General features: G+C 52.0%; 1 protein-coding gene across 2 annotated transcripts in view; it reads left to right on the top strand.

The window, feature by feature from the left end:
• Window positions 1–855: 855 nt before the first annotated feature.
• Window positions 856–12,065, top strand: part of HK2 (hexokinase 2) — a 62,797-nt gene continuing 51,587 nt past the window's right edge. The window contains exon 1 of one of the 2 annotated variants that reach the window (XM_077134685.1): window positions 856–1,409. In XM_077134685.1, coding sequence (XP_076990800.1) covers window positions 1,347–1,409 — 63 coding nt within the window. In that variant the 5' untranslated portion in view covers window positions 856–1,346. Of the gene's footprint in view, window positions 1,410–4,938; window positions 6,841–12,065 lie in introns of those variants that run through there. The other variant, XM_077134684.1, reaches the window with a different exon arrangement.

Genomic DNA, 12,065 nt, shown 5'->3' on the forward strand with positions numbered 1-12,065 from the left:
CCTAGGGACACCAGTGCCATGCCTGCTGTACTATTTTATTTGTGACAGCTTCCTTCACATATAAAAGTGTAGTCTGGTGCCAGGCATTAGCTATGGCTGGGTCTCCCACTCCTCCCCCATTCAAAACCCACTCCAACACATGTCCAGAAACACACACAGTTACACACTTCTGCTTCCAGTTTCACCCACGCGTCCAGAATAGGATACTGGGGAAAAGAATAGAGCATCAAAGTCAGAGGGACATAGGTTCCTTTCCCCATCTGCCACTTATTAGCTGTGTGATCATGGCTCTGGCCTCAGTTTCCTCATCGGCAAAATGGGATTAGTAAAACTATTTCACATCGGTGTTGTGAGAGTGGGCCGAGTTTTGGAACGCCTGGAATAGAGTAAGCAGCAGTTACCGAGGCTCACTTTGCATCAGTGCGCTCTCAGTCGAAATAGGTGAGAACCAGGTGCTCCCGCAGAGGGTACGGCAGTGGGAACCCCCCAGAGGACTCCGAGAGGCCAGGCGTCGTCTTTCTCCCCGTCCAGGGCGTAGGCTGGGCGGATGACCCGTCTTTCCAGTCTCTCCACACCCAGAGTCCGCGCTCACGCGCCCCCCACCCAATGGCGGAGCCTGACGCGGCGGTGGCTCACGCGCCTTTCAGCAGCAGCGGCTAGCCACGGACCACACGTCCCATCCCAGCCTCCTGGCCCCGCCCCCCGCCCCCGGCGCGCCCCTCCAGCGGGCCGGCTCGGGTGTCGGGGCGGCCGCACCCGCGGGCTGGATGCGCCGATTGGCTGGGCTGCCGCGGCGGCGGCCCGCGGGCGCACACACCCTCCCCTCACAGCCAATAGGCGGGCGCGCGTCAGCAGGCGGGCGGCCCGCGAGCCGGCGGCCCCTCAATAAGCCACATTGTTGCACGAAACTCTAGCGCAGGAGAGTCCCCGGGCCGCCGCAAAGCACCGCCGTGTGGCCAAGCTCAGGAGATCCGCGGGTGGGAGCATCGCGCGGGGACAAAGCGCCAGAGAAGTCCGATCGTCCTAGCGGAGCCGGGCGGCGAGCCTCCCCAAGTTGAGCCTGAGTGATCCAGTGGCTGAAGTTAAAACCTCGATCGTGGGAACTGCCCCACACGTCACCCGGAGTGATACTTGGGCACCGGCTCGCAGTTGTGACTCCAGAAACCTGTTTCTAGAAACCCGAGAGCTCCCCCGCCGGGCGCGCCGTCACCGTTAGACTTCTTTGTGCGCCGCCGGGACTCCCCGCTGCGGAGCCGCGGTACACAGCGCTTCCCTCACGCCGCCCGCCTCCCCAGCACGCGCTGCAGCTCCCGCTTCCCGTGTGGGCGCCGTCGGGCCGCGGCAGGATGATCGCCTCGCATCTGCTCGCCTACTTCTTCACCGAGCTCAACCACGACCAAGTGCAGAAGGTAAGGGAGCGTGGGCTGGAGCGGCGGCTCGCCTCGGAAAAGTTGCCTGGCCCCGGGGCCTTCCCGGCGGGGACTCTCCGCGGGTATCTGCCTTCCCCCCGCTTCTGGGCCGGGGGCACGGAAAACGTTTGGGCAGCCGGGAAACTCCTTGGCGCGAGAAGCCACGTCCGCTCGGCACGGGCCGGCGTGTGCGCGCGTGCGAGGCTCTAGGGCTTGCGCGCCGCCGGGCTCCCTCCCTCTGTCACCCTGCGCGCTCCCTCTTTTTTTTTTCTTTCCAGGAGGGGCGGGTCACCCGGCACGTAGTCAGTGACTGCCGGGGCCCACGTGGGAGAGGCTCCTCTCTTGCAGCCCGAGTTCCGGACCGAGCACGTGGGGAGAATCCTGGCTGGGGGAGGAAACTCACGGCCGCGTGGGGCTCCCGGGGGGCGTCCCGCGCGTCAGGACCGCGTTTAGGAGATTTATGGGCCCCTCGGCGTTCCTCGGAGGCTTGGGGAGAAGCGGGCCCAGGAAGGAGCGGCGAAGGGGCCCAGCGGCGCGCACCCCACCCCTTACCCGGAACCGAGGCGCCGCGAGGGGCGAATATATCCCGACCTCCAAACACACCCCGATATCTGCCTGGGGTCGCACCGCCTTGCGTCCTGGGGCCCCTTTCAGTTTAGGGGCGGGTTTTGGACGTTACTTTCAGGTTTGATTCTAAAAGTTATTCCGCGGGCACCAACTCCCCCTTTCCCGGATTCTTTTGAGATTTTTGTCGTTCGGAAAAGGAGCTTTTGGCTGCCTTAGGCCGCGACCAGACTGCTCGTCTCGCTCCCAGCAGTCTCCCCAGCCGGAGCCTTCCCTGCGGCCCAGGCTTTTGCCCAAGAAAGAGCCTCCTGGGCAAGGACCTGGGGCTTTTCTCTCCGGGTCTCCGGCTATGGGGGTGGGGCCGAGCCAGGCCCAAGGTGCTGCCACTCGGTGCAGAATGGAGTGCCTTGAGATTTCGGAATTGGCTCCTGGGGATTTGAGGGAGGGGATGGCTGGAAGGGCCCGGGTTAGGTGAGGGTAGCATGAGGCCGTGACTAAGCGTTGCTCAGTTACATTCTTGAAATTTCAGTGTTTGGTGAGAACGCATTTTGGGGAAAATTTGTAGACATTATCATTCCGTGGGGCGACCTGCTCGGAGAACAAAAAGGGAGGTGGGGAAGTCTGTTATCCCATAGCAAGTCTTGAAAACAACGTAGAGGTTCGTTAATCTAGGGGAGCCCAAGACAGTTTAGTTTAGATATGCACTCTCCCTGAGTCCCGAGGAAGGTGGGCAGGACAGGAACCGGGCAGTGGAAGGAGGTCCTTGTGTGGGAAGAAAACTCATTATTAACCAGGGCATCTGGAGATGAGTTCTAATCCCTTGTCCAGTGGTTAATTAACCACCGGACCCTGGGCAGGTAAATTTTCACCTCTTTGGTCCTGGGATTTGCCTTTGTAAAAAAAGCAGAGGACAGCAGCAGCTTTGTCCACCTTAGAGAGTTGTGACTGAACTCATCAGCGTGTCAACCTCTTTCCTGTACGCTTTTCTCCTCTACACTTCCAGCCTGTGAAGGTCTGTGTGGACACTTGCACACTTGGGTGTATTTCCTCTAAATCACCCATGGGGGCAGAATTGAATCAGGCCTACCAGGTGTCAGAACCCAGGGCTTTGACTCCAGGTTTAGGGGAGTTTAGCTCTGGGATTACAGCTGCAAATACCTGGGAGAGATTCAGAAATGGGAGTATATCGGATGCACTTTTTCCAGTTGTCTGCCAGAGGGACAGCGGGAGAGGAGGGTAAAGCAAGTGATTAATTTTAGAGTCTTTGGAAAAGGCCTTGAACTGGACTCCTCCAAAATTTCCTGGGGCTGACATCATCTTCCCTGGCCTGAGCTGTGTTCGGAGGCCTGGAAGGCTTACCCCGTCCATGTGACTTGGCTCCTCATGGACGAAGTCCCTGTCTGGTGCCATTAGGAACAAATCCGTAGACACTTTGGAACTCAAGAGCAAACTCATGTGGCCCCTGTTATGTACCAGGCCCTGTTCTAGGCTGTTCACATTTATTAGCTTGCTGACATTCACAACAACCCTGTGTTATGTGGCAGATAAAATTATCATCATTTGGTGAGCCACAGTGCTCAGTGAGGACAGTTCTCTCCTGCCATGCCAGAGACTCAGGTTTGATTCCCGGTGCCTGCCCATGCAAAAAAAAAATTATCATCATTGCTGTTTTATGGATGAAGAAGCTGAGGCGCCAAGAAGCCCAGGATCACTAGCTTTTCCGTAAGAGCTGGGGATTGAAGCCAGGCACTTTGGCTCCAGGGCTCCATGCTTTTGACCACACACCAGCCTGCCTTTCGGGAACATTAGCAGGCTCCATCCCAGCCAGTGGGTGGGTTCACTCGTGTGTGTCGGCAGCATCCCACACGCAGCACGTCTGGAAATGGAGCTAGCCCCACCCTGGTCCTTCTTGCTGGGCACCGTGGACTCATTTACAGTGACTTTCCATTCTGATTGCTCCACTTTTGTCAACTGGTCCCTCAGGTAGTTCAGAGGTCTCCTGACAGGTTTTCCTGTTAAGTCTCTCTCTGGAGCCACACTGGATCAGTGTAGGAGCCTCCTAGAGCTCTGCATTGGCTACAATGCCCCCACATTGCATCCCCCACCTCAGCCTCATCTTCCTCTCTCCATCCTTGAATCACCGAATCACCATATCCCTCTAAATGTCTTGCCTCTCACACTTTTGTCCTTGTCCTCTTTGTGGCCTTGCCCAGACTGCCTGTTTTTTTTTTGCATGGGCAGCACCAGGAATTGAACCTGGGTCTCTGGCATGGCAGAATGCCACCATTGCCTGCCTGGCCTGTGTTTTTTTTTTCAGTCCAAATACCGCCTCCTCTCAGGAGCTTCTTTCAGCCTCCTGCCTGCTCCTCTGTGCCCGCGTTGCAGTGCTTGGGTCTTTCATGGCATTTGTTTCATTTTGCTGATCAGTGGAGTTAACATTAGTAGTTTTCGTTTTTGGCTCCATCCTCAGGATTGAGGGACCTTGGCATTCACTTTTGTAGCCACAGTTTCTCACCAGTGGTGACATGTTCCAGGAGAGGATCATCTGGGAGAAAGAAGCAGAGCGAGGGCTGCAGAGAGTGGAGGCAAGTGGGAGGCAGCTGGGGTGCAAGGGATGGAGCCCCATCTTGAGAGGGTAAAGGCAGATCTCAGGGCCAGACCTTCCCCAAAGCATGTTCTGAGCTGACCCAGAGAGAGTGAGTGTGTGCCTCCTGTCCTCCAGCAACGCCAGTCTTACGATTCCTGTCTTTGGAGAGACAGAGGATTCTTTCTATAAATTGAAATACAATTAATAAGTAAGATACGGGACTTTTGTCAATTAGGGATGAAAATTACGGTTAACTATAGACATGAAGTGAAGTATACACCCCTTCTTTTAGCCATAGACCAGATTGCTTTAACACATCTAGACTGGTGACCTTTTCGCCACACTCCTAGAAAACAGGTAGCTCACTTAGGCTGCTGTATGTGCGAGGGGTGGCTTTCAACCCTAGACTTGAGAGGGAACTATCTCGGAAGCAGAGCGATTTATTGGAGCCCCCTGAGAATTAAGATAGACAAGAAGTTTAATGCTTTTTGAGAACCTGCTCTGAGTGTAGGGCTCTCTGGGTTCTAGTGGAAGATGGAAAGAGGCCTTTTAGTTGTCGAGAGAGATAAGGCTCCCAAGCACAGATAGTTTACAAACACTGAAGGGTGGTGTAGAATTAATCTGGGCTGCAGCAGTCAAACGAAAGTATAGATTACCATGGGTTGGTGGGAAATTGGGGACCAGAACGGAGCCTTGATTGTTAGCTTTTGAGTGCTGTGGACTCCAGATAAAGATGAAAGTACCCAAAGTAAATTACTGATTAAAACCGAAGTAATATTATTTTGATTAGATTAATTTTTGCTGGTTTAACTTGACTTTGACAGTACAATTTTTCTCATTTGTTTAGCTTGTAACATCCTAGTCCCTTTGTTGCTCAAAAGACTGCTGATTGTGGTAGGAGTATTTTGTAGCCTTTGCTAACCATTCATTTGTCTTACGTTGTCCAACTTTTATTTCAGGGAGCACTAAGAAGCACTTTTTCTTTACCCCTGAGTGAATTAAAATTCCCTCTGAGACTCAGCCAAAACCAACACTTTTTTTTTTTAACATCACTTTTCAGAGTTGAACTTTTTCCAGCACCCTGAGGAATGTGGGGGCAGCTGTGGCCCCTTGTTCTGGGATGATCCTAAACCACAATAGTTTTCTGAAAAAATTTGGCAGCGGGAGTTAAGAGATCTGATGTACTGAGAGAATTCAGGAGCCTGAAAAACTGGCTTCCTTTGTGCAGATACTTCCCGTTTAAAAGACCAACTCTTGATAAGAGGCTGCTCATTATCATTGTTTTGAACTCAGCAAATCTGGTTTGTTTTCCAGCACTGTGTGTTGTCAGTCTTTGCCTTTTCAAAGCAGTGGGATTGGGCCGGGTGGCAGATCAAATCCCAGAGTTGCCAGTATGCATGGTGATATCACATGCCACACTTCCTTGCCTGTAGTGACTGGTTTTACTTAATTCTAAATCACGGTTTCTTAACCTGGCCACTGTTGACGTTCTGGGGCGGATGATTCTATGGGAGAGGTTATCTCAGCTTATCTATCATAAGGAGGAAGAATTTTAATTCTGTCCAAATTTACAAGGGCAAAGTCTGTTTTTAATGATTTCTTTACTGTAGTTTCCAACCTGGAGTGATTTTTGCCTCCCCCTACCCCCGTGGAATTTGGCATTGTCTGGAGGCATTTTTGATGGTCACAAGGTGGGTGGGAGTGGAGGATTGCTTCATGCATCTAGGGATTCTCAGGGAGAGTCAGAGATACTGCTAAACCTCCTGCAGTGCATGGGACAGCCCCCACAACAAGGAATCACCTGGCCCCAAATTTCAGTAGCACAGAGGTTGAGAAACCTTGCTTCAGAAAAACGAAGTCTGCTTCTCCCCACTCCCCCACAGTCAAGTGTTCAGGGCCCTACAGCTAGCTGGGACCAGAACCTGGGGCCCCTCACATCCCAACAGCAGGCCATGCTGGGAAATGGCTTTTACAGAAGAGTTTAAGGTGAAATCTCCCTTTTATCTTGCAGGCACCAGAGAGTTAACAGATAGCTCCTGGGTTTCCAGGGGGCAGAAGCCAACTGCTCCTTCTCTGTCCTCAATCAAAATAAAGAAAAAAAAAAAAATTGTGGGCAGCGCCAGCTCGCCAGGAAACCAGTGGGAGAGAAGTCTGCTGAGTTGTCCTCCGGAGACTCATACTCTGGCTGTGCTGGTGTTTTCATGGAGAAGCAGGGAGGAGAGGACCGGGGCCAGTGACACCACCACTGATGGTCTGGCAGACCTTGGGGCAGGCAGCTTGGTAAGGTGGCCGGTACGGCCATTTTCATGCCAGGCTCCCAGGGTCAGATCCTGGCCCACCACTTACCGAGCAGTCCGAGCATGGGCGGTTATTTAACCTCAGTTTCTTCCTCTTGTAAAATGGGGAGAGTGTTTGGATAACACTTTAATAGGATTGCCGTAAGGATGAAAAAGAAAGAGTTAATATATGTGAAGTTCTTAGAGCTGTGCCTGGCACGCAGTCAATGCATTATGTGTTAGATATTATTACACAGAGAAAGGAAGACACATCCCTGGAGGCCTGCTGCAGTACCCATCTGGACTTCTGCCTAAATAATTCCCAAGGGCTTCTTTTAGACCATGTGTGTGCAGGCCCATTTGAGCTCTTTGTCTCTTATCTGTGGGGTTTGGGTCAGTGGACAGAGATGGGGGGAGGGTAGAGAGTTCTTGAAGCTGGGATGAAGGCTGCATCCTCACTGGTCCCGCCAACTTCTCATACCTTCTCTTTCCTTGAGCTCCTCCTCTAACCCGTGCTCCTTTTGACCCTGTGGGGACGTAGCCTGCTGTCTTGGTTAGCCAGACTGCTGTGACAGGTACTGCACAGTGCTGGCTTAAACAGCATGAGTTCATTGGCCCAGTACTTCAGAGGACATAGTCTCAGGACACTGACGAGGCCGGACTCTCCCTGGAGTCTGTTGAGTCTGGTGCTGGCTTGCTACAATCCTTGGGGTTCTTTGCCTTGTATCAACCTCTTCTCACATGGCAAGCCCCTCCTTGTGACTTTCTCAGACTTTTCTTCATAAAGCTTCCAGCAATAGGGATCGTTTGGCCACATCTTGGATGATACTGTTCACAAATAAGTCCACACCTCGACTGAGAGTACATCCTCAGGGCCTCCTTTACCTATGCATACATACCCAGAGGCACTCAGGTTAAGATCGTGTCTGTGTTGGGTACATAATTCGGTCCAGCTGTGGGATGAAGTGCCCGCCTCTTCTTAGACATGAGGGGCCCCGGCTGCCCTGACTTATCCCCAGCATTGGTCCCAACTCCTGTCACCGAGGAGACTGAAACACATCCACCATGGTAAGTTTGGGTCCCATTTACTTTTGGAGTTTCCAGGGAAGGGAACTGGACTTTCTGAACAGGTTGCAGATGTTACCTGTCCCCACTTCTCCTGGCACACTGGGCCCAGCCATCTTGGGCCCCAGCCCAGAGATCTTTGCTCCTGATAGACAGACCCTGGGCTGTTGAGGGTGGACCTTACTGCTGACACTGGGGTGCCCAGGGCTCTTGACAAAGCCCATGGGGATCCTTCACATGGAACCCACACTTTCCCTGCCCAGGCACCAACCCTCCCCCACCCCCGCCATGCCCCTGTCTTATCCAAAGCAAGCCAGAAGTGAGAACAAAGTCATTTCCCTTGAAGAGCTGCCCCATGAGGGGTGCTCACGCTTTTTGCACTTGTGTCTGCATATTTCCCTGATGTTTTCCTTCTTTGGAAGGATCTCAATAAAAGCTTTTATCTTGACATTAAGGGGGAGTATGAATCACCCACCCAGGAAGGCTCCCCACATCTTTGCCCTGGAGGTGGTCAGTGTTTTTAAAAACCCCCTTCCTTCTGGCATCTCTGTATCATCTGATAATGAAGGCATGAAGCCAGATAAGCCATCCCACAGCTGTAACTAGGGTTAAGTGAGGGCATTCAAAGTGGCCACTTTTCCTCCTTTCCCATTCCAGGGACTTCCTTCTCTTGCTTCCTGTTTCCTCCCAGACTTTCCTGAGGCTCAACCCACTCCATGAAGCTATGTTCCTTCAGTTCCTTCTCCCCGTTGCCTCCCAAAGGTCCTAATAAGCAGGCACAGGACTGTTCTCTGTTCTCTCTCCCCCTATAGTAATTTGGGTCAGCCTGCAGCAGCCCTTCAGGTGGGCAGTGCTACCCTCTCTTGTTCAGATGGGGACACTGAGGCACAGAAGAGGGCAGTAACTTGCCCGAGGGCACACGTCAGCCAGTGCCAGAGGCAGAATTGAACGCTGGCAGTCTGGTCCCAGAGTCCATGCCCTTACCCCAGCAGGGAGCTGGGGGACATGACCGGAGATGTTTCATGGGTCAGGTGTTCATGAATCAGGTCATGTTTATGAGTCAGGTGCCAGAGCTGGGAAGAGGCCTTTTGGATTATCGAGTCCAGCCCCTTCATTTGATAGATTTAACCAGGTACTTTGTGCTAAGAGACCCCAGCCCAAGCTTACATGGGAGAACCCTTGATTCTATTTCAGTGCGAAGAACACAGTGTAAGTGCCTCTCATTGTTCAGGTGTGGGTTGCCCAGGAACAAAGGCAGGATTTGCTTGGTGGCCTGTACATAAGGTGACCCTGTAATTTAATTGTCCAAGCTTGCGACAGTTTTGAGAGTGAAAGGAGTGCTGGCAGTAGTTAAACCGCCACTGTGGGCAGAAATAGCTTGTTTGGGGCCAGTTTGGGTGCATGGAGATTGCGCAGGCCTGGGTCGTGGGCTGCGGGACAGAAGACCTAGGGCTCCACGTGGTACAGGGGGACAGGCCTGCAGGGTTCCGTTCAGCAGGTGGGCCACTGGCAGCAGACAGACATGGGGTGTTCGGACGATATGACTGTACACATCCAGGAGGCTCGACACACTCCAAGAAGGAATAGGCTCAAAGCCATCTAACCCAAGAAACATGATAAAAAAAATTGTTAAAATACAAAAACAAAGATGGATTTTAGAAAGCAGCAAGAGGCAAGCAACTTGTCACAGACAAGAGATCCTCAGTAAGATCAACAGAGGATTGCTCATGAGAAAGGTCCCTGCCATGGTGCTGTCCAGGAGAAGGCAGCGCCTGCTCCCTTGGCACCTGGGGTGGTAAGCAGGGCACCCGGGAAGATGGGGAATGGACCATGCTGCTGCCAGGACCCCGTCCAGTGGGGCAATGGCGAACCTCAGCCTGGAGCAGCCCCACTCGTCACTTTGACACTCCCATAGCCCTTATATGTATGTAACCATGAATAATAAGGATAACAAAACAATTCTTGAGTAGCGAGAGAGCTGCACAAGCTTTCCAGTGACTCCACAGGCTGACACATGTTTGCAGCTTGGTGTCCAGAGACTCTCACCCTTTTGCATTATTTCTTTGAAGACAGGTGCATGAAGCAGGTGCCTTTAGTCCTCTGTGACTAGTGGGGGCAAGAGATGCAAGGTGTCAAAACTGTGTCAGCAACATCCCCTTGGGGAAAGGCCCATTTGTGCTGGGCCCTGGAGGGTGGGTGGCCATTCCGTAAGCCAGAGAAGAACATTCTAGCCAGGAGGGTCAGCTTACACGTGTCTAACCTTCTCCAGACCAGCACTTCTCATCAGATCTGTCCCGTATGGAGGTGTGGTTTAGCAGGTGCTGCAGCCCCAGGTAGTCTGGCTGCAGCTCTAGGCAGCCCAGAGCGAGAACTGGAAGAACAGGAAGCCCTGTGACTCACACCGGGCAACTGGATCTGGAAGGAGTGGCCCACAGGCTTCCCCAGTTAGCACCGCGGCGAGCGGCTTGCAAGGACACAGTGCGTCAGCGTCAGCGCTGGAGTCTCCCCGAGCTGGTGGGTCCCTTGTCCCCTATGGAGCAAGTCTTGTGGGAGGCCTGTTAACTTTGGGTTGGCTGTGCTTCCGAGTACAGGAGACCAAGACTCGCTGATCTGCTGAGTCTTCCTCCTCCGCTCATCTTCCATTTTTTTCTTTTAATCAAAAACATCTGGCCCGGCCTTGGCAACTTTACAGGATAAATGTGCTGCCCTGTGCATAGCCTCGGCCCTCCCAGTTGGAGTCCGTGCAGGCGTTATTATTAATGAAGTCACCAGCTGCAGGTAACCAACTCTCCCGGGACTGGCACACCTGTGCCCCAGGTCAGGGCATCCGGCTGGCCACCGGATATTGTGGTCCCTGCCAGGAACTTGGTCTGTGGTTTGGAGAAGCGTCTTTAAACCTCCGTTGCCTTGTCAGAGATTTGCAGTCAAACGAGGGCAAAGAAATAATGCAAAAGGGTGAGGGTCTCTGGACACCAAGCTGCAAACATGTGTCAGCCTGTGGAGTCACTGGAAAGCTGTATGTGGCTAGATGAAAATTAGGGATTACCCCTTCTGGTTTGGCCTCCTTTGACCTCTTTTTGGCCATGCATAGAGGGTGAACTAGGGCCTAGTAAGTCCTCCCTGCCTTTTTTTTTCCTACATTACAAAAAAAAAATTCTTATCATATGCATATAGAAAACTGAACACACCAGGTAACCACCACTGAGATCCAATAACAGGTCACCTCCAGCGCCAGTGCCACTTCCCCGCATGAACAACCCCCCAACCCCCTGCCTGCTATCCTGACTTTCAATAGCATAGATCAGCGTGGTCTCTGTTTCTGTACTTAACTGTACATGGCCTTCTACGGTGTGAGCCCCTCTGTGCCTGGCTTCTTTCACCCAATATTATATTGTGATATTCATCCTTGTTGTTGCATCTGGTTGTAGCATCCCCCCCACACCTTGTTCTGATGATAGCTGAATTCACAAAATATTTGAGATAAGTCATTATAAAACTGTTCCCTTCAGGAGGTTACAGTCCTTAAATGTCTTTGAGGAGGCCAGTTTGGAGCCTTGGACTAATATAAACGTGGCTTGATTGTATCTTCTAGATAAGCACATGAGGGCTAAGAAAGCTGCAGTTAAAGGATAAGCTAAGCCTTCTTATAATTGTGTCTTAGAGTTATACCCAGAGAACCTATTTTGTTGCTCAGATTTAGCCTCTCTCTTTAAGTCAACTTGGTGGGTGAACTCACTGCCCTCCCTGCTATGCGGCACATGACTGACTCCCAGGGGTGTAAATCTCCTTGGCAATGTGGGACAGGACTCGCCGGAATGAGCCAGGACCTGGCATCATGGGTTTGAGAAAGCCTTCTTGACCAAAAGAGGTAAGAGAGAAATGAGACAAAATAGTTTCGGTGGTTGAGAGATTTCAGAGTTAAGAGGTTATCCTGGAGCTTATTCTTATGCATTATATAGATATCCTTTTTTAGTTTATAGTGTATTGGAGAGGCTGGAGGGAAGTACCTGAAACTGTAGAGCTGTGTTCCAATAGCTTTGATTCTTGAAGATGATTGTATAACTATATAGCTTTTACAGTGTGATGGTGTGATTGTAAAAACCTTGTGTCTGATGCTCTTTTTATCCAGGGTATGGACAGATGAGGAAAAAAAAAGGATAATAA

This window comes from Tamandua tetradactyla, chromosome 17 (assembly GCF_023851605.1).
Source record: "Tamandua tetradactyla isolate mTamTet1 chromosome 17, mTamTet1.pri, whole genome shotgun sequence".
Lineage (NCBI taxonomy): Eukaryota > Metazoa > Chordata > Mammalia > Pilosa > Myrmecophagidae > Tamandua > Tamandua tetradactyla.